The sequence below is a fragment of the Canis lupus genome, chromosome 8, assembly GCF_011100685.1.
Source record: "Canis lupus familiaris isolate Mischka breed German Shepherd chromosome 8, alternate assembly UU_Cfam_GSD_1.0, whole genome shotgun sequence".
NCBI lineage: Eukaryota > Metazoa > Chordata > Mammalia > Carnivora > Canidae > Canis > Canis lupus.
The window spans coordinates 15,966,533-15,988,851 of NC_049229.1; the positions used below are offsets into that span (position 1 = coordinate 15,966,533).

At 31.7% G+C, this 22,319-nt stretch overlaps 1 protein-coding gene across 17 annotated transcripts in view; it reads left to right on the forward strand.

The window, feature by feature from the left end:
* MIPOL1 (mirror-image polydactyly 1) overlaps window positions 1-22,319 on the forward strand; it is a 328,218-nt gene that overhangs the window by 89,675 nt on the left and 216,224 nt on the right. For all 17 annotated transcript variants that reach the window (XM_038544530.1, XM_038544537.1, XM_038544524.1 and 14 more), the window contains one exon: window positions 11,924-12,053. In XM_038544530.1, coding sequence (XP_038400458.1) covers window positions 11,924-12,053 — 130 coding nt within the window. The remainder of the gene's footprint in view (window positions 1-11,923; window positions 12,054-22,319) is intronic.

Genomic DNA, 22,319 nt, shown 5'->3' on the forward strand with positions numbered 1-22,319 from the left:
TACCTAAGCAGAATATAAATGTTTATAAAGATCAAATATTCCACATTAGAAGAAATACATGCAAAAACATCTCTAAACATTGGAAATTGCAAATATAAAAAAATGTATGTTTATAAGTTTTTCAAATAGAGTGTGAATTAAAATATGAAGTACTCAAGGAAAATAGGAGCCATTTCCTTACAGTATGTAATACAAAGACTTGAATATAAGAATATTCATATCAGCCAGAGGTTAAAATCAATCAAATACCAAGAGAATGATTAAACAAATTAAGGTACATTTATGCTGTCAGATATCATGTGATAGCTAAAAACTATTCCTGAATAGTATTTGGTGATTTGAGAAGATCTTCATGACTCAACATTGAGTGAAAAGTAGGAGAAAACTGTATTTATAATTAGTTTTGTTAAATACATTTATACATTCACATTATATGAAACAAAAGGCAAATTTTGGTAATATTAATGGATGTATTAATATTTCAATTAACAGTTGTCTACCTTTTCAAGTTTTTGCAATGAGTATAGATTAGTTTTAGTATTAGTACTGCTGTGATTAGAGATTAGTATTACAAATCACTAAAGATGTGATTTTAAGTTACTTGCTCTCTAATCTTAAAGTGATTCCTGTGGTAGGTTTGATACACAAAGACCACATAAATCAAAGTTTTATGAAATTTATGATGGCTGTGATCAAATCTTGTCATTTTTCCTATGCCATTTTTATTGTCTTTCAGATTTTCACCTTATTTTGTTTTTGTGTTTATATGTAATATGTAATTTACATATATATTAGTTCATCTTGTCTTCCCAACTGATTGAATATAAGACTCTGGTGTAGGCAAAACCGCATAAAACAAAGGGTGCCCAGTTCTCTGTGAGTCACATTGAAATAATGGGAAGACCAAAAGCCTTGGAATCAGACTGACCCAGGTCCAAATCACAGCTTTAATATTTGATACCAACTGTTTGCTTTTGGCAAGTTTCTTATTAGCTTTTCTGATTTACTTTTTCTCTTCTGTAAAATGGGAATATTAACTAATTTACCAGATTATTTTAAGGATTATAGATAATGTATAAAATCACCTAATATATAACTGGTATTCAGTAAATTGTAACTATTAGTAATATTGATTATTTCTGTCTTTATAAAGTTCTTAAATCTTTAATAATATCAGAAGTCATGAAAAGATTTTTGTTCTGTTTGACTTTTAATTAAAAATACATTCTACTTAAATGTGAATCCAAAATGAAAGAAATGGGATACCAAGGATTGGGGCTTTAATCTAATGTATATCTATAATAAAGCTTCATGTAGACTGTTAAAATAGTGTCAAGCCTGTTTCCTTTACTTCCCTGTTGGTTTTTACCTACTGTGAGTACTGTCATTCTAATATGATCTCATGAGAGTTTAAAACTCAATTATCTCCTCTATTGTGATAAAATCTCAAATGATTGACCCTTTTGCCCTCCCCTTCTTTTTTGACATCCCTATCACCATCAATATTATTTTATTACACTTTATAGAAACTCAACTAACTTCCTTAAAAAACAAACAAGAAGTATTTATTGAAGGGTTATTTCGTACAGGGCTGTATATATACAGAAATATTTATTGAAGGGCTATTACTAACAACATTGCGTTAGGCACTGAATATACACCAGCAAATAAAATTTGGGATGTCAGACATTTCTTTTTGACTATATTTTTCACTCATAAAGCACTATTGAAGTAGGTAGTGGTTAAATGTTTAGACTTTGGATTCAGATCTTTGTTCTAATCTTTTTACCACTTACCATGTGTAAGTGATAGCCTCACAAAGCTTTGGTTAAAATTTATTTTATAGGTTGCTGTGACATTTAAGTGAGATGATGTTTATGAAGTGTTTAACCCATAGAAGGCACTCAATAGATAAGATGATGATGTAATCATCTTGTTTTCTCAAGACTCCTTGATTTAATAAGGGATATATTCAAAGTGTGCCTAATATAAGTAACCCATAACTATTTATATATGGTTTTGTTTCTCAAAGGATTGATACATATTTCTTTTTTTAAAAATTATCAAATATTTTTATTTCACTTATCCCCACAGTTTTCAATTTCCCTTGAGTATAAGACTTAACCTTATTTAAAAATTTTGAAAATATGAAAATTATTTATTTAATCTTAACAAAAAAAGAAAATAAAGGAAAATATATAGTAAGTAGGTCTTACTTAGCAAAAGCTGAAATAACCAGGTCATTCTCTTTATGTTCTTTTTTAATTTTTCTTAATTTCTTTTAAAGATTTTATTTATTTATTTATTCATGAGAAACACAGAGAGAGGAGAGACATAGGCAGACTAAGAAACAGGCTTCCTTTGGGGAGCCTGATGTGGGACTCTATCCCAGGACTCCAGCGTCACGACCTGAGCCAAAGGTAGATGCTCAACAACTGAGCCACTGAGGTGCCCTCCTTGTGTGTTAACATTGGGAAAAATTTATCTTACTGCAGCTATTTAGGAATTTTTCCTGTATTTTAACTCACTAAATTGTACATGTGCATAAGATTATTTGGAAATTATTGACATACATGACCTTTAAGTACTAGGGGATAGTTTAAAGAAGCACAACAGAAACATTGACTCTATTCTTTACGATTTCTTTTCATCTAAATAAAATTATTAAACCACAAACACCTCATAATTTTTTTTACTTGAATTTGACAGTGATAGGCATTATTATATGGCCCGTTGTAACCATTAATTTATTCTTAGGTCAGTAATGTAGTTATAAGTTTAAAAATAACTTGTTCAATTAAACCTTTCAGTTTTCCTAAATAGGCTCAGTGGGTATTATGTAGAGTGTAATATCTCTTCATTTTTATGACTGTATGACATTTACAGTATACAGGTGATGTTTAATTTTCACACATAAGAATATTTAGTTTTTTATGTTATTTTGTGATACTTAATATATTTTTCTTTAAAAGCTTTATTTTTTCTATTTCTTAAATGCTCACTTTTGAGTCTCTGCTTTATATGTTATTTTTCTTTCTTGCATGTCATCCATTAAAGATTAGCTGTGGAAGGTTGGAGCATGGAGAGATTATGAATGACAGAACAACTCCTGTAGAATAATAATCAGTTTTTGGTATTTAATGCTGTTTGACTTTTGCAGACACATTTCTTATTAACCTTTGGTACAAAGAGAAATCCAGGTTCCTATATCTCATGGAGAAGATGAATTTGAGATCCTCTTCCAATTAAACTGAAATAAGGCCAATATTGGGTTTTAGCCAAAAGAACTCCTTAGTACCTAAGTCTTGTGTGTATAAATCTCTCTCTCTCTGTCTATCCATCTATCTATCTTAGTTACATTTTATATATAATTCAGTGGCCACATAATTTTCTTATTTTGCTGTACGGATTTTGCAAGCATTTAATCTGCTTTTTACAGCTTATCTCTTTAAACATAGATTCTTTTCTCTTCCCCCAAATTTAGCTGATGTTATAAAAATTTTTTAAAAATTGTCAAGCTCTTCTTAATACAGAGAATGTTCATTTGTTTTTGGTAAGAAGGAGAGTTTAATTGTGATTGCCCAGTGCGTCAACATAGAATCTGTGACACTTACAACTTAAGTTTTTCTAGGTTAACATGTAAATGTTAAAAGTATAGATGTGTAACTACCATTTAGCAAATACAAATGCTACACCAATTAACATTGAAAAATAAGAGGTGTTGTGTCATTGAAAACATTTACATTGTTCTCTTTTCAAAACAAGTATTTATTACTCTATGCCATATCTCAGATGATATTGACCTTCTAATGATTAAGAACAAAAGTGAGGGCAGCCTGGGTAGCTCAGCTGTTTAGCGCTGCCTTCGACCCTGGGCCTGATCCTGGAGACCCAGGATCGAATCCCATGTCGGGCTCCCTGCATGGAGCCTGCTTCTCCCTCTACCTGTGTCTCTGCCTCTCTCTCTCTCTGTCTCTTATGAATAAATAAATAAATAAAATCTGAAAAAAATAAGAAAAGAACAAGAGTGAGTTTTATATATCACAGGAAGATAATATAATATTTACTTTTGAAAAATAATACATGTGGGCAGCCCCAGTGGTGCAGCGGTTTAGCGCTGCCTGCTGCCCAGGGCGTGATCATGGAGACTCGGAGACTCGGGATCGAGTCCCACGTCAGGCTCTCTGTATGGTGCCTGCTTCTCCCTCTGCCTGTGTGTGTCTGCGCCTCTTGCTTCTCTCTGTGTCTCTATGAATAAATAAATTTAAAAAATCTTAAAAAAAATACATGTTAGAATACTGTTTTTCTGTGTATATAATGGGCATTATTTCAGATGTGGTAGCCTTTAATCAAACACTGCAATGCATTAACAGTATTATAATGGAGTGTATATATATATATATATATATATATATATCGATACATTTATATTCATATCATCTTTTAATTAGGAAGGAAAAAAGATTTTAAGAATATGACCAGTTGTTTCAGATTAAAACAAAAAGATTCAACATTGTGAAATATAACAGTTAGAAATATTGATGGGTAGAATGTTGATTATATTATTATCTTTAGCTGTAGAATCCTGTGGGTGTGAACCAATATTAATTATGGTGAGTGCCAAGTGAAATAATGCTTGAGGGTAGAGTATGGTCAATTTTGTAAATTCTCTCCCTAGAAAGTTTGTATTTTTCTGGAAAAAAACAAACTAAACATTGATTAAATAAATAAAGCATTATACATAACAAAAACCAACAATTGAAAGATTTAATTAGGTATGGTATACCATGAAATTTAGTGTGATGTCAAGCAGCTGACAGCATATCATCTAATTAGAATAACAAAAAATTTCAGAAAATGATTCTTAAGACTTTTTCCATATGTTTAATTAATTCTGAAGAGGAAGTGATCTTGGAAAAACTTTAGCTAGCAGTTATATTTTATTGAATTTTCATATTGGTATTTAATTAAAATTTAAAGTAGATATCCTGTGCAAAAAGTAAGTTAGGTACATCTTAAAATTGTATTTCAAAAGTGCATAAAATAATTGATACTGGTTTTAATACTTCTGGGATAAGCTTATCTCTTTCACATTAACAATTTTAGCTCTAGTATCTCCAATATATTACATGTTTGAATGTAAATAGCATGTACTTAGAAAGTATTCTTACATACTCTTGAGTTTTTCTGTACTAAGTACATGTATATAATAATTCAGGATTTTACCAAAAAAGTTATTATTTTATAGTTTTGCTATAAAACTTACTATTTGTATACTTTTCTAATTAATCCTTAACAATTGCTATACTGTTGTTAAGTATAAAGGAAATAGCTTTACAGAGGAAAACTTGAAAGCATTTATTAAGAGCTTAAGAAGCTGATTATTTAATGCAGTAATGACACTGCTAAGACTTTTCTTCAGTAATCAGCTATATATATATATATATATATACATAGAAATTTGTGTACAAAGATGTTCATTACAGTATTATTTATATAGTGAGTAATTGAAACAGTGTAAAATCTAATACTAGGAGAGCATCTTAGGTCTATCAAATACAGCATGTCCAAATGATAAAATCCCATGAACTGTTTCATATTTTTAAAGAATACTGAAGAATATAGGAATATATTCTGTTTCTTACACAGAAAGTTACAAGATTATGTAAAATATTTGTCTCCCATATTTTTATTGGCCTGTATTACTTTTAATCAGAAAAGTTTATTTACAAGATAATCATATAAAATGTTGAACATTCAAATAGAGTTTTAGAAAAGCTTAATATAGTAGTATGGTCTGTAAAAGAAACAATAGAAGCGTCAAACTACTTAGAGTAGGTTGGCTAATTTTCTATTGGTGTAGAGCATTTACCATCTATGTTTAAATTTCCAATAACTGACATATGCAAAGAGAGAAATTATAATTTCTAAGGAAATTAAAAGATGTCATGTAGTATTTATGATTCTGGAATATATATGTGGTAGTTTCATAAAACACTATCATTTGCAAGGAATCCATTTAACAAGTAAAGCTGTAGATATCCAGACAATCTGAAATTCTTTCAAATATAATAAAGACCTATCTTTTATAAAACCATTATCTATATTTGTTGCTTAAAATTTTGGAACATGAATTGTAATCACTGATTATTTTATATGTTTCAAATCCTGACGATATCTCTTTCTCTCTCTTTTGTTCAGCCTTTTCTATTTATGTAACTTACCTTGAGGATGTTAACAAATGGATTCTTTTTCTTGGTAAATGTCCTCCAAATTATGTTATTTAGAGAATCATGATCCAGTGTTTAAACTAGAATGTTTTCCAATATACTTCTTCACTTGTATTGTATTTTAAAAGTAGTATGAGAAGTGTAGAATATGGGTTTGTCAATAGACTTGGGTTCTACTAAGAAAATATGTACTCTGTCTTGACTCAATAAACTCATACTTAGTATGGTTCAGCTTCTTCATATTTACTCTTGCCCATATTAGAAAACAATTAGCTTACTAAACAAATTTGAGTATTTGGTGTTGAGAGGGGGTGATCCTCTCTGAATCTTCCTCGAATTTGCCTAAGAATTATAGGATATTTGATAACCATGTTTAAAAATGGAGATATCCAAATATTATTGTAAACACCCAATGATTTGTTTTACCTACAATATAAGTATTTTACTTGGTTGGCTTACATAGTAGCTAATAATATTTGTTAATGTAATTTAACTGCTGTGAACCTTTACTGAACAAATATTGAAATTTATTCAAGTCAAAGAAAGAGAATCTCTAATGACTTTTGTTAAAGCTTCTATTTAATAGTTAAGGAGAAAAGTTTGTATGACATACGAGATGCAATTAACAGTAGATTTTACATTTAATAAAAAGAAAGAAGCATGCGTATTTGCTTTATTCATTCCATCATAATTTGCATTAGAGCTGTGGGTGTTTAATGAGCAAATTCCAACTAAAATGCTATATTGATTTTCTAGTGAACTTTGTAATAGTCATCTACCTTGGAAAAGCTCAGTGTTTACAATTAAGTTTTCTTTACTAAAAATGTTTGAGAGTTGCATATTGATCCTTTAAAAGAACTGAATTCTGAAAAGAATCAGGTTTTTCATAATCAAATTCATATATAACCTAATAGATGTTTAAAAATTAATTTTGGAAATACTTCTCAACATTTATAAAATGTGTAATCAGGTTTTGTGTGTGTGTGTGTGTTTTATGGCACTTTAAAACTTAACCTTAGAATACTCAGAAGGCAGTCTCCTTTAAAATACACATTATTTACATCTTTAGAGTTGATAGCATTATGGAAGGAAAAGAAAGTTTTCCCTTGATTATAACACAGGACCAAATAAGCCCTTGGTGTAAAGCATTTAAGCATAGAGATAACTATACTTACTATTAAAGCCTTTGACATTGCTATCTTAACCTCTTTCATTAAAGTATTATTATATATAAAGTAGAACACAACTTACATCAAATGTCACTTTATAAACATCTCATCACACTTTACAGAAGTGATAGGAGGCCTATTGGCATTTAAAGTTTAGTAATTAGTGTTTTTAACCTTTTGATATGTCAGAATATTTCAGGGCATGACACATGTTTACCTGTACTTAAATCACTGTGTAGCATCATTTTGTCTATCCTATCTGACCTACAAATTAGAAGGGGGTTGAGGTTTTTTTAGAAATGTTTTAAAATAGCTGACACTTTACATTAGTTTCAGGTGTACAACATAGTGGTTCAACAATTGTACATGTTATGCTGTGTTCAGCACAAGTATGGCTACCATCTGTCACCATACAACGCTATTAAATAAAATTGACTACAGTCTTTATGCCGTACCTTTCATCCTTATGACTTACCCATTTCATAATTGGAAACCTGTATCTCCTACTCCCCTTCAACAATTTTGCCCATTTCCCCATGATCTTCCCCTTTGGCAGCCACCAATTTATTCTCTGTATTAATGGGACCATTTCTGTTTTTTGTTTTTTCTAATTTTGTTTTGTTTTTAGATTCCACATACAAGTGAAATCATATGGTATTTGTTTTTCTCTGACTTATTTCACTCAGCATAATACCCTCTAGGTTCATCCACAAATGGCAAGATTTCATTCTTTTTATGGCCATATATATATGACATCTTCTTTACCCATTCATCTATCAGTGGACACTTGGGTTACTTCCACATCTTGGCTTTTGTAGATAATGCTGCAATAAACATAGGAGTGAAATTAAAAGTGTTTCATAATATAAAATTTTAAAAATATCTTAGAATATTGTCACATTGTACAAATTAGTATGTCATTATAGTGTACAGTATACAATATAGAATGGGTTCTAAATAATTTTTCTTTTTTTTTAAAGATTTTATTTATTTATTCATAAACACAGAGAGAGAGGCAGAGACACAGGCAGAGGGAGAGGGAGAAGCAGGCTCCATGCAGGGAGCCCGATGTGGGACTCGATCCCCCGTCTCCAGGATCACACCCCAGGCCGCTGCGCCACCAGGGCTGCCCCTAAATAATTTTTCATTCAGTTCCTATGTGTAATTTTTAAATGCCAACAAAATATATACATGTATGTATATATGTACATACATGTATATAAATAGCCCAAATTAATCAAAATCCTCTTTTTAATATGTCTAAAAATGAAGCCATATTTTGTGAGTCTGTGGATCAAGGTTTGTAATGGTGGTAGTGGCATGGAACCAGTATTGTTGAGACCTACTTATTTGGCAAAGGCTTTCATATATTAGTTTTTTTTTCTAACAGGCTTTCATATATTATCTCAGTTCTTTTCTAACAGGTGGTATTATATACATTTTATGCACCTGAACTGAGACTAAAATAAATTAAAAATCTACAAAAACAGGTTGCCAAACTAGTATGTTGACACATTGAATCTGAATCAAAGCATATATTCTTCCTAATACACTATGTTGCTTTGCCTAAGCTGTTACGAGTATCCTTCCTGGAAAGAAATTGCATACATTTATCAGGGGGAATTAAACTCCATTATGGGCAGAAGTTTCTTTCAAAATGGCATGATGAATTGACTCATGGTAGCAGAACAGTATAGCAACAGAAAGCCACATAGAACTAATAACACTACTTTTAAAAATATATGAAAATTCTACTGGAAAGTACTGTTTCTTCCAAAAGCTACATTCATAACAATAATTTATTAACCTCATCTAACTGTTGACTGGAAAGCACTTGATTTTATGCAAGTGGATATCCTGTTGTTCTAGCACAATTTGTGTATAGCTTATCCACTCATCTGTTGATAGAATTTTTTGTTTCCTAGTTTGAGGCTCCTATAAATAAAGACACTATGAATATCTATGTGTAAGTCTTTGTATGGACATATGCTTTAATTTGTCTTGGATCAAGATCTGTGAGTAGAATAGCTGAGTCTTATGGTAAGCGTGTGTTTAACTTTTTAAGAAACTGACGAACTGACTGCACTATCCTGCATTCCCAGAGGCAGTAAATGAGGGTTCCAGTTGCTTTCCCCTCTTCCCAGTCTTTAATCATGCTTTCATTTTAGCCTTAGTGATAGGTATGTGGTAGTTATCTTGTAATTTTAATTTGCATTTCTCTATTGACTAAAGATGTTGCGCACCTTTTCTTGTGCTTATGTCTGCTCTGATAAAGTGTCCAGTTTTTAGCCCATTTTTAATTGTTTTTTTGTTTGTTTTATTATTGAGCTTTGAGAGTTTTAAAAATTATGTCTGGATGCAAGTCTTTTTATCAGATATATGCTTTGCAATTACTCTCCTTCCATCTATGGCTTATCTTTTAATTTTTTTACCCACATCTTTTGAAGAGTAGAGATTATTAATTGAATTAGATTGACGTCCAATTTATCAGTTTTTAAAAATGGGTTATGTTTTGGTACTATAATTAAGATAGCTTTTTAAAAAAATTTTATTTATTTATTCATGAGAGACAGAGAGAGAGAGAGAGAGAGAGAGAGAGAGGGAGAGAGGGAGGGAGAGGCAGAGACAAGGCAGAGGGAGAAGCAGGCTCCACGCAGGGAGCCTGATGTGGGAGTCGATCCCGGGACTGATGTGATCTCCCAGAGCTCTCAATCTCTCTCACTATGCTCCAGACAACCTTGCTGCTGTTCCTCTAATACCAGTAGGGTCTTTGTATTACTTCGTATTTAATTTTGGGCTTGCTTTCTCTCTACTGTCTGTCTCTCTGTAATTGACTGTATACATCTCTAGGATGATAAAAACTTTTGAGACACTGTAGTCATATTCCTTAAAATTGGATGGATAACTGCCACAGGAATTTGATAAATATTTGATGAAAGAATAATGAATGAGTGAAGAAATGAATGAACATATTTCTCTTTCCTTGGGCTTACCTTCTTGGAAGTGATTTTGATTTTGCCTTTGCCAAAACATGTTCCATTCTATACTCTATACTGGAAAAGATATAGTTGACTTATTCTCAGGATTTTTTTCTTTTCTACCACTTATAATTTATATAATACAGCAATAGCTCTTAATTAACTATGCATTAATCTATGATAGATGTTAACAAAAACCAAATGTATTATGAACTAAAAGAACATTTCAAACATCTTTCCTAACTTTATTTTGTGATTTGACTGTATAAATAAAATTGGATTCAGTGATCTAGGTCTTTGAGCCCCTTTTTGTCTAACATTGCAGTAATGTTTTAATAGTTATGTAAAATTTTAGGTAGAAATTGTGCTTGAGGAATGACAATTTCAGATAACATCAAAGCTTCCTATTAGTGCTGCACAAATCTAGATGATGCCATTTGTATTAATGAGGTATATAAACGACACCCCCTGGAGATGCATAGTGCACAGCTCTGCCCCTGTTTGCTTTTCCTTGATCCCATTTTCTTTCCTTTTTTTCCACTATGCTACTGAGATAACCACTATCCTCACTTGATGATTATCATTTCCATGCTTGTTTTAATATTTTTACTAATTGTCCGTAAATAATAGGTAGAGTTGTTTTGCCTTGCACCTTGCAATTTTAGCCATAATTTAATTTTTTAAAGATTTTTTGTTTACTCATGAGAGACAGAGAGGCAGAGACATAGGCACAGGGAGAAGCACACTCCTTGCAGGGAACCTGATATGGGACTCAATCCCAGGACCCCGGGATCACGACAGATGCTCAACCACTGAGCCACCCAGGTGCCCCAACATAATTTAATTTTTGAAGTGTGTCCATTTGTCCATAGCTAATTCATTTTAAATGTTGTATTGTATTCCATTTTGAATGTTTAGTAATTTATTTATCCTTGTCCTGTTATTGGACGTTTGGGTTATTTCTAAGTTTTTGCTATTACAAACTGCTGCGTGTTTATACGTGTTTATACGTGTTTCCCTGTATACATGTGCAAGGATTTCCCTAGGCTGCATACCAAGGAGATTTGCCAGGTTATAGGCACATCTTAACTGTAATGAATATTGCCAAATTGCTCTTCAGAGGGTTGCAGAAATATATACACCTATCTTCAGTCTATGTGAGAGTTTCCTTTATTTCACAAGCTCACAGAATCTGTTATTATTTGACCTTTTAATTTATGTTTTTGTGGGTATGAAATGTATCTTGGGGATGCCTGATGATCCTAGGGTTCCGGGATTGAGTCCTGCATTGGGCTTCCCGCGGGGAGCCTGCTTCTCCTCTGCCTATGTCTCTGCCTTCTCTCTCTCTCTGTCTCTCATGAATAAATAAATAAAATCTTTTAAAATAAAGGTATCTCAGTTTTTCAGTAGCTTTTAAAAGTAATGTTTTTTCAAGTGATTAATACTAATTTAATTTAGTAAAATAATAAAATTGTATTTGCCTTTTATTTTTGTTTAAAGTATGCATTTTGAAATTTCTCTAATTATGGGTTATATATTTTGGTAGCTCTGATTGAAGAAGTATATTTTGCACAGAAGGAACGTGATGATGCCATTATGTCTCGACTGCGATTAGCCAATGAGGAGAGAGATGAAGCAATTGCACGAGCCAAGCATATGGAAATGTCTCTAAAAGTGTATGTATATGTTTAAAACTATATGTTACTTTCGAGCATTTATAAAGTGCATCTTTGTGTGGTGGTTACATATTAAGAAAAATTAAAAAAAAAAAAGAAAAGAAAAATTACTGATTCTTATCTGGTACACCAGTGAATTCCATATTCCCACAGTCTTTCTAAAACTTTTGACATGCAGGATGCCTGGGTGGTTCAGCGGTTGAGTATCTGCCTTCCACCCACGGTGTGATCCCGGGAGTCCTGGGATCAAGTACCACATTAGGCTCCCTGCATGGAGTCTACTTCTCTCTGCCTCTCTCTTTGTGTTTCTTATGAATGAATGAATGAATGAATGAATGAATGAATGAATGAATGAACGAACGAATGAATCAAGTCCCGCGATCGAGTCCCACATCAGATTTCCTGCATGGAGTCTGCTTTTCTCTCTGCCTATGTCTCTGCCTCTCTCTGTGTGTCTCTCATGAATGAATGAATGAATGAATGAATTAAATAAATAAATTAAATTAAATTAAATTAAAATTAATACATACATACATACATACATACATAAACTTTTGACATGCTGTAGTGGTTTGATGTCAGGGATAATAGTCACAAAAAAAGGTGAGGGAAATACACAGAATTGTCTGTACAGTTACTTTTTTTACTTCTTCATAACCTATTGTTGATGTCCTTACTCTACCTTCCTTTATGATGCCTCTTTTCTTCCCTCACTTATTACTGCTTTCTTAGTTTATTTAAAGTATGTGGGTTCTTTCACTGCTCTCTGCTTAATATACTCATTTTGATTATTCTCTACTCTTTTATTAGATGTATTATAAACCTTAATGACACTTGAAATAGAGTAGAGCCTGAGAATCTACGTTTTTAACAGGCAACCCAGGTGATTCTGATTTAGTAAATAATGGACCATGCTTTAGATAAACAATGCTCTAGAAATTATCCAATTTTAATGTGCCTTCAATCACTTGGGAAATCTTGTTAAAATGCTCATTCTCATTCATTGATGATGGAGTGGAGCTTAAGATTCTGTTTTTCTTCAAGCTCCCTGATATTGTAAATGATGCTTGTCTAAGGAGTCAGATTTTGGTAAAGGCTCTAGAGCATCTAGAAATATACCTGTAAGATAGGAACAATGCAGTAATGTAATATTTTATGATGATCCATCAATATACTTATTGAGTGTTTGCTCTGCCCAACATTGTACTAGGCTCCATGAGGGATTACAGTAAAGTACTAATTAAAACATTGTTCATTAGGGAGACAAAAAGTCATTAAATAATTAACATGACAGTGTGTTCAAGTTGTGATTAGGTGATGTGATTTGTTTTTTTGTTTAGATTAATGGCTTTTTTTTTTTTTTTGATGGCTGATAGAGACTCATTCATTATAAGGCATTAAACTCATGGAATAATAGAAATAAAGAAACCAAAAAAATTTACCTGAATTCCCCAGTGCTTACTCCCAGATAACTATCTTTATCAATAGAGAAACATTATTTCAAACATTTCCTTTGCTTACATAGTTAAATACTGTTATCTACAAGAATGGATGATTGGTGGTTAAATGGATATATTCATAGAATTAATTTGATAAAAATCAAATAATTCTCTACATGTTGTTTTATTTGAGAGGCAATATAATGTAGAGGTTAACAGCACAAGATCCAGATCCAGACATTTGTATTTGAATCTTGGCTCTGTTGCTTCCTAGCTGTATGGCCGTAGACAAACTACTCAGAGTCGCTGGTACTGAGTTTTTTTTGTCTACAAAATAGATAAATAGTACTTACTTTGTGTAAGCTGTTATGAGGACTAAATGATTTAATATTGAAAAGTTCCTGGCTCGTAGCTAGTGCTTTGTGTTACTTGAATGTGGGAGAAATAATCAATTGAAGTGAAACTAAAAAAATTTTTGAACTTCATGCAAAGTTTTCTTAAAATAAGATATATTAATATATATCTTCATGCAAAGTTTTCTTACAATAAGATATATTAATAACCCAAAGATCCTTCAAAATGTAAGAAAAGAGACTGAAAAACATTAAGATGTTGGATCATCAATTCTTTTCAGTTTTTTGGAACATGCAGTGTTTCAATTAAATAGTACCATTTGACTTTCAGCTATGAAATAAGTTTTAAATTCCTTTTTTCCTTTATAAATTCTAGTTTTAAAATCTTTGTAAAAGTTGTATTAGATTCTGTAGACATAGTGCCACACTGTTTAATTTTGAAATTATATTTAAAAGGATTGAATAATCATTATTGTAATTTTTATCATACATTACATTTTTACATTTCTTATTTTGGGAAATCCCTGGGTAACCGAATTTTACTTTTGAGGAAGGGCTAATAGATAGGTACTTTATTCTGAGATTTAGCATGCATCAGACTGGCTTTGTGTTATTCTTAAATTGGTTATGAATAAAATTATTGAGTTAAGTATTTTTTATTCTAAATATTGTAATAATGTTACTCTATTTTTTGACATTGAGTTTGACTCAAAAGAAGTCGGGTCACAGGTTTTTTTTTTTCCCCCTTAACTTATATGGGACTTGCTTTGTTTTTTGGTTTTTGGGCTTTTTTCTGCCTAGATACCTGAAGGATTCTTTGTTCTTGAAGTAGAACTTAATCATGATATTTGTGTTGATTCTCCTTTAATAACATATTTGGAACTCACACCAGGCCTCTCTAAGGACTATTTGATTCTTCTTTTAGTTCATGGAAATTTTAGATTTATGAATTTTGTATTCTGTTTGTTAGAAACTCTTATTCTTATGTTGGGGCACTTTGTCTTTATTACCTGTTCAATAATAGTTTGAATCCCTCTTTTTTTCTCTGCATTCATTGTGATAATCTCAAGCCTTTTCTTTATATTAGTAATTCCAATTGTTACTATTCCTGTCCCTATTTTTTCAGGTTCATTTATTAAATTTTTATGTATTCATTTGTTGGTTTATGGTTCTCAGCATGTTCCCTATGTTTTCAACTTCCCTTTTCAATCATTTTTTTGTTTTGGCATCTTCTCTTTGAACTTTCTTTTATTAAATTCATGTTCTTACTATCTTTTAAAATACCAACCACTGGCAAGAAAAGTTTTTTTCTTTTTTTTTTCAAAATTTTATTTATTTATTCATGAGAGACAGAGAGAGGCAGAGACATAGGCAGAGGGAGAAGCAGGCTCTTTGCAGGGATCCCAATGTGGGCCTCGATCCTGGATCCTGGGATCACGCCCTGAGCCGAAGGCAGACGCTTAACCCCTGAGCTCAGGTGTCCCAAGGGATTGCTTTTGGCCACCTTTCCCATATAGTCCTCTTGGCAGTGGGGTAGAGGTGATAGAGGTAGGGAAGATCTACCTGGGCTGTATACCCCTTCTTTCGGAGGTTCTGTGCTCTACCTTAGGGATTTTGTTTGGTGTCTTGCAGTGCATCACGGGCTTACTCTACCTATTCTTATGTACATCCAGATTCCATGGAGTATTACTTTTGGGCTTTTATTTGTTCCACCAGTGTAGTGGAAAATGGCCCTGCCTGATGCTTCATGCTTCCTTTGTAAAGATTCTTCAGTAATACAGGCTTCTTCTGTTTAGGAAGGATTTTACTTTTCTCTGGGCTATCTATGCAACTCATTAGTCTCTCAGGTTATTTCCAAGCTGTGCTGTATTAGTGAAAAATTCTCAGGTTAGTGAGCTCATTGTCTTTTCTCCATACCTGTTTTTATGGGTAAAAGGAAAAGTTAAGTGAACCCGACCAAAATCATTTCTCTACCCTACTTCTAAAAATTACTGTGTGATGTCCTGTTTCGTTTCCTTCACTATTTGACTAATTTTTTATCTTCTGTTCATATGGCAAATTTCTGTGTTTCACATTTCACTCCACTGTCTTTACTTAGACTTCCTTTTTTTTTCCCCAATAAACTTATTTTAGAATACTTTTAGATTACAGAAAACTTGCAAAGATAGTTCAAGGAGTTTCCATATAGCCATCTTCCAGTTTTCCTTTTTGTTAACAGCTTACATTAATTATGGTACGTACATTACAGGAGAGAAAGCAACATTGATACTAATAAACTAACTAGTTAGTTAGTTTATTAACTAAACCCCATACTAATTAGATTTCACTAATTTTTCTCATGTCCTTTTATGTTCCAAGATCCCATCTAAGATCTCATATTAATTTAGTTGCTATGTCTCCTTTGCCTACTCTAGTCATATTTTCTCAGACTTCCCTTGTTTTTGATGACTTTGACAATTTTCAAGAGTATTGGTCAGGCATTTTATAGAATGTTATTCAATTTGGGCTTTTCTGAATTTTTTTCATGGTTACATTGAGGTATTGGTTTTTTGACACAAGGAGTACAGGGCCTCTAGTGCCATTTTCATCATATTATTTCAACATTATGCTATCAGCATGACTCAACACCAGTGATGTTAATCTTGATCACCTAGCCAAGGTAATGCTTGCCGTGTTTCTCCACTATAAAGTTACTACCAACATACCCCTTTCATATTTCTTGAAGCAGATTACTTAAGTACAGCCTATACTCAGAGGTGGGGGCTGAGAGGTTAATTGAGCTCTCCTTTCTCAGGGACAAGATCTACATAAATTATTTCTAATTTTTTAGTATAGGAGATATATCTCTTCTCTCTCATTTATTTATTTGTTTATGTTAGTATAGATTCATTGATAATCATTTAATACCTTGGGTTATAATCTAATCCTGAGTTAATTATTTTGTTTCTGGAAGTGTTCCAGCTTGGCCATTGGAAGCTCTTTCAATTGGCCTCCATATCCCTTTGACATGTCCCCATCCTTTTAATTTTTAAACACTTTTCTTACTTTTTTGTTACCACAGAATGCCCCTATACATCTTTGGGATGTATAGGAATGTACCTCACCCATAGTATCAGCCATTCCTCAAAGGGCTGTGATTCCTCTTTTTGGGAAATGGTATTAGAAACCAAGATCTGGATGCTGGGTGTGCTCATTGTTATTTTATGTGACTACTTCTAGGCCCAATCAACAGAAAAAGCCAGAAAATATATGTATGTATACTGATATATATACATGTTTTTTTTTCTACTTTTTGATGATTTTGAGTAAAGTTGCTATAAGCATTTGCATACATGTTTTTGTGGATATGTTTTCAAATCAAATGGCTAAACCTAGTAACATAATTCCTAAGGCCTGTGTTTAATTTGTGTTAACGTTAGAAGGAACTGCCAAACTCTCTTCCAGAGTGGCTGTACTATACCATTTTGCATTCCTATCAGCAGTGAATGTTTTTTGTTCTCTTACTGGTGTATTTAGCAGAACATAAGTTTTAACTATTGATGAAATTCAATTTATTGATTTTTTTTTTCTTTCATGGTTTGTACTTTTGGTATTGAATCTAAAACCCATTGCTTTATATAAGGGGACACAGGTTTTTTGAAATCTTTTGTTTTCTTCTAGAAGTTATAAGTTTCATGTTTTACATTTAGATCTGTGATTTATTTTGAGGAATTTTTGTGTAAATTTTGTTTAAGGAGTTCGTTTTTATGGAAGTGTTTAGTTTTTTTTGGTTTTTGCAAATGAACATTCATTAATTCCAGTATCATTTGTTGAAAAGGCCATCATTTCCCTGTTAAATTTCCTTGGCACTTTTGTCAAGAACCAGTTCATTATATTAGTGTAGATTAATTTCTGGACCTTATTTTCTGTTCCTTTGATCTGTGTGTCTATTCCTTTGCCAATACCACATTGAATCTTTATAGTGTCTGAAGTCTGAGAATGTTAACCTTCTAATTTTCCTCTTTTATTGTAGAATTGTTTTCGCTATCCTAGTCCCTTTGCTTTTCCATATGCCTTTCAAAATGAGTTTGTTTATATCTACAGAAACACTTGCCGGTGCCAAATTTTTTTAAACATAACTTTTAAAGATAGATGTCTCTTTTGTTTCAGTTAATACTTTCATTATAACTATAACTCTCCTTTGGGAGATTTGCAAGTACTGTTACATTCAATTTATTAGCTGCTGCACAGTGCTGTATTTATAAGTACTTCATGACTGTAAATCTTGTTACATAGGTTGATTACCGATTTTATTTATGAAATTTGCTTCTAAATAGATTTTTTTATCATTTCACAAATCAAAAAAACACCCCAAAGATAACAAATTACCTTTTCATACAATATCACAACTCCTCAAGGTAGATAATGTTTGTGCTTTATGGGTGGAAAAAGCTTTCAGTGGTTGACTACTTGCCCAAAGAGTCCACATTGTAGGACTTACCTATCTCTGGCTTACATAGGCAACTCTAAGTTACCGTATCCCAAATGACACTTATTAATTCATTTTTAAAACCTTATTCTTCGTTGATCCCTAGGCCCAGTCAGTGGCATAACCATCTGCCCACATATCCAAATCAAAACTGCTTCCTCAGAGCCTCTATTAATTTTGTTTCTTAGTTTTGTTCATTCTATCTCTTTAATTGTTAGCTCTAAAATGAGCCTATTTTTTTTTTACCTTCCATTGTCTACTTTAATTTGTACATGTATTTGTTACTATTTTTTATTACAAAATATTAAAATTAGGGTACCTTGAAGCAGACCCTTTTTCATTTTGTTCTTTGTAGCATTTATATTAAGGGAAAAAAGAAAAATACTCAATCCCAAGCGTTTTCTTTTAGTTATTTAGTCCATTCAATAAATACTTACTGACTATGTACTAAATGTCAGGTTACTTGGAACACAGCATTATGGCCCCAGCTTAGTTAAAAAGATAGACATTAGATAAATAATTATATAAATACTTAAAATAATATTTTTTGTTTTTTTAATATTTAAAATAATATTAATTGATATGAGTAATTATTGGTTCTTAGGAACACTTTGTAGTCAGCTCCTACAGAGACTATTCTTTTATAGTCTACAGGTGCAAGTTGGGGAGATAAGGAAAAATCATAAAGAAGGAAGAAAACTTTAAAAGAATAATATGTCCCCATAGTTTTAAATATCACTGTGGATGTTCTTTTTTTATTCAATTGAGGTCTATTGGTTCTGAACTTTCAATACTGCATGTAGATGAATTCCTTATTGAGGTAGAACCAATTTATAATGGAGCTTTGCTTGACTAAAAGGCGTTTTTAGAGGCCCTGAGTTACAGGTTGAAATAATACACATTATTTCACATTTCTTTTTGTTTTAGTTCCTTACTGCTTGCTTCCTGTAACCTCCAAATTCCTTCTGTCATTTTCCTTTCATCTTTGCCAGTTCTGATCTGCATCTTTTTGTGATGTCTGTTTTGTCTTATATTCTGCCACTTGTGCCTTCCCTACCCTTTGAATCTTCAATGCTTTTTTTTCTTTTTCACTTTTATCTAGAACTAGGAAAAAAGTAAAAAGGATTCAAGTTAAAATGACTAAAATTTACTTTCTAATATAGACATGTTTGTGTAAGTATATTCCAACTTTTGAGATCATGATATTCAATCTCTTCAGTTTTTTTTTTAACATACTAAGGTGGCACTGTATAAAAATTAAAGAGAATAAAAAGCAATTTGGAGTTTTTTGATTAGCTGATCACTCGTTCCTTTTATCATCTGAGGTCAAAGTTTAGCTGCTTCCCATTGAATAAGGTGAATGACTATAGGTTCAGAAAGGAAAGACATGATATTGACTGATCTAGGGATAAATCAAGAAATGTGACATTTCATGCATAGGTCTTTTCACTTAGAGTGCAAGGGTGTCAGTCAGAATATTCACAGTATAGGAAATCAATCGAAACTTGAGCCCATGGACATTTACTTCAGCAAAATTCTTACTAATTATCATGACTATGTCTAGTTAGACTGTTATAGGCATAATTTAGTCTTTGAAAGGTTGAGATTCTTTTGTATAATTATAAATCTCCTATTAATGATATATAATTTATAGTTTGTCAGCTGTATTTCATATAATATCAACTATTACTTTAAGTCTTTATTAAACCAGTAAAGCTTTATGTGTTATACATGCTGCTAGTAAATCTTAAAACCCTAACATTTTATATAAAAAATAAAAAGGCTGGTAAACTGTTTCAAATTGTCTTTTTTCTAAAAATAGGTTGTTTGTCCTATTTTTATGTTTTCTTAAGTAATACTGTAAGTAATGTACTCATAGACTGAATTTTATTTTCTGAAATCCACTTTTTTGGGTGATTAGTCTTTAACTGGATATTAAACACTCCAACTCAGAAAAATATGTCATATTGGCACTTCCAGTGTTTTAATGTTGGAGATCTGGTCTCATTTTTCAGTGCTCTATATCAGGGATGCACAGTAAGAACCTATGGTGCACAGCCATCCTGCCATTCAAGTTTTATTGGAGTACAGCCACACCTATTCATTTACATATTTTTGGATGCTTTTATATTACAAAGGCAGCATTTAGTAGCTGCAACAAAGAATATACAGCCATGTCTAAAATACTGTATGACCCTTTACAGAAAGTTTGCTGATATCTACCATAAATAATCTAGTTGAGACTCAATTATGATGTAATTAATCTTTGATATCTATGACAAGTACTTCCTGAAACCTTTGAAGAAATACAAATTGGAAAATAGAAATATTAGCCTTTTCTCTTTCCAGATTCATGTTTATATTGAAAGTTGTTTATATGTAATTTTTGAAATCAGATTAACCATTTGCTCATTTTCATTAATGTTTTAGTTTTCTCTTAATGACCATTTATCACTTAACAAAGGATAATCATAGAACAGAATCGAGATCAATTATAAAGGATAATAAATAAAGCAAAATTGAGATCCAAATAAATGCTAAGTGGTTTACTTAAACCTCATGCTTTTGCATGTCAGACCTGGCACACCTACCAAAACATGATTCAAATTCACTCATCAGCAAAATGATAAATCCCTCTATATTTTGTACTTGTAAGGGCAATCATATACATTATTTATAGCTGTAATGCTAAATTCATGTGGAAAGGACTTAGTATAACCTTTGATAAGAAAATTTTATTTTCATTTTTAAAAACTTGTTAGGGAAGTGTAATATTAGACTAAATACAACTATCTTTAACTGTATCCTCTTGAAAGATGTTAATTTAAAACATTCAGATTTCATTTGTTTCTCCTTAAAGTAATAATTCTTCACCTTGCAATGCCTAAAAAAAATCGTATGAGTATCACATAGAAATTGCATGCACTCTGTTGTGTTGATTGTTTTGAATTACAAATTAGGTAACTTGCCTACACTGTTATTTTCTTCTTTATCATATGTAGTTCTTTGGAACAAAAGAAGGAGATTTATATATCACCTTGGAATCTAAACTTTGTTCTTTTACAAAAGTTCCAAGTTATCTACTAATCTGAATGTTTAATTTTCATTTATCTTTTCATTTTAAATTATTTTTAATAAATTAATGAAATTTATAGGAATTTAAATTGAATCTTCTTTGCAAACTGCTGTAATTAGCTCTTAGTCTTCTTTCATCTAAATGGACAACATTAAGGTATTTCTTATTACATATGGCTTCCTTAAAAATGATCTTTTGCCAGCCAGTAACTGATAGTTAAATGCTACTGATGTTTTTCAAGTACTTTTACGTGATCAGAAGTAAGTGTAAGAATTTTGTTATCTTATCCTTTTCCCTATGTATTTTAATTGATTAAAACAGAAATGATCATCATAGATTTTATAGAACAAACTTTTATGAAGCAAGATATTTGAAAACTTGATTTATTTTGGGAGAAATGTAAATCCAAGTAGACATTACTAGTTTGAGATATATGAACTATATATAATTCACAAGTACTATATCATCCTGTTTATTTATACCATGTAAATATGTGTAGAAAGAGATTTTTGATCTATATTTTTTTTTCCTATTAAAGGTGCAATGTTCTAAATTTCTCTCAATGTAGCAATTCCATTGAGCTGTGGAGTTTGGAACAATTTTGTAATCTGTTAAGTTTCTCTATGTTTTCCAAGTATCCTTTTTCCGTGATAAATGTTAAATTGTAGGAGCCCCGATTTATGGAGTGGGAGAGGGGAGAATGTGAGAAATGGGGTGGGAGAGGGGAGAATATGAGAAAATCGGAACTTATATATCTAAACTTTTGAATACAATTTTAAACTAATGGAGCCATTTCTAAAATCTACATCATTTTACTAATATCCATTACATATTTTCATTTAATTACCAAAGTTAATGGTTGCCTAAATTATGTTGTAGACATTTTCTAAGATATGTCATTTAGAGCTTCTTTATCTTTCATGTATTTGT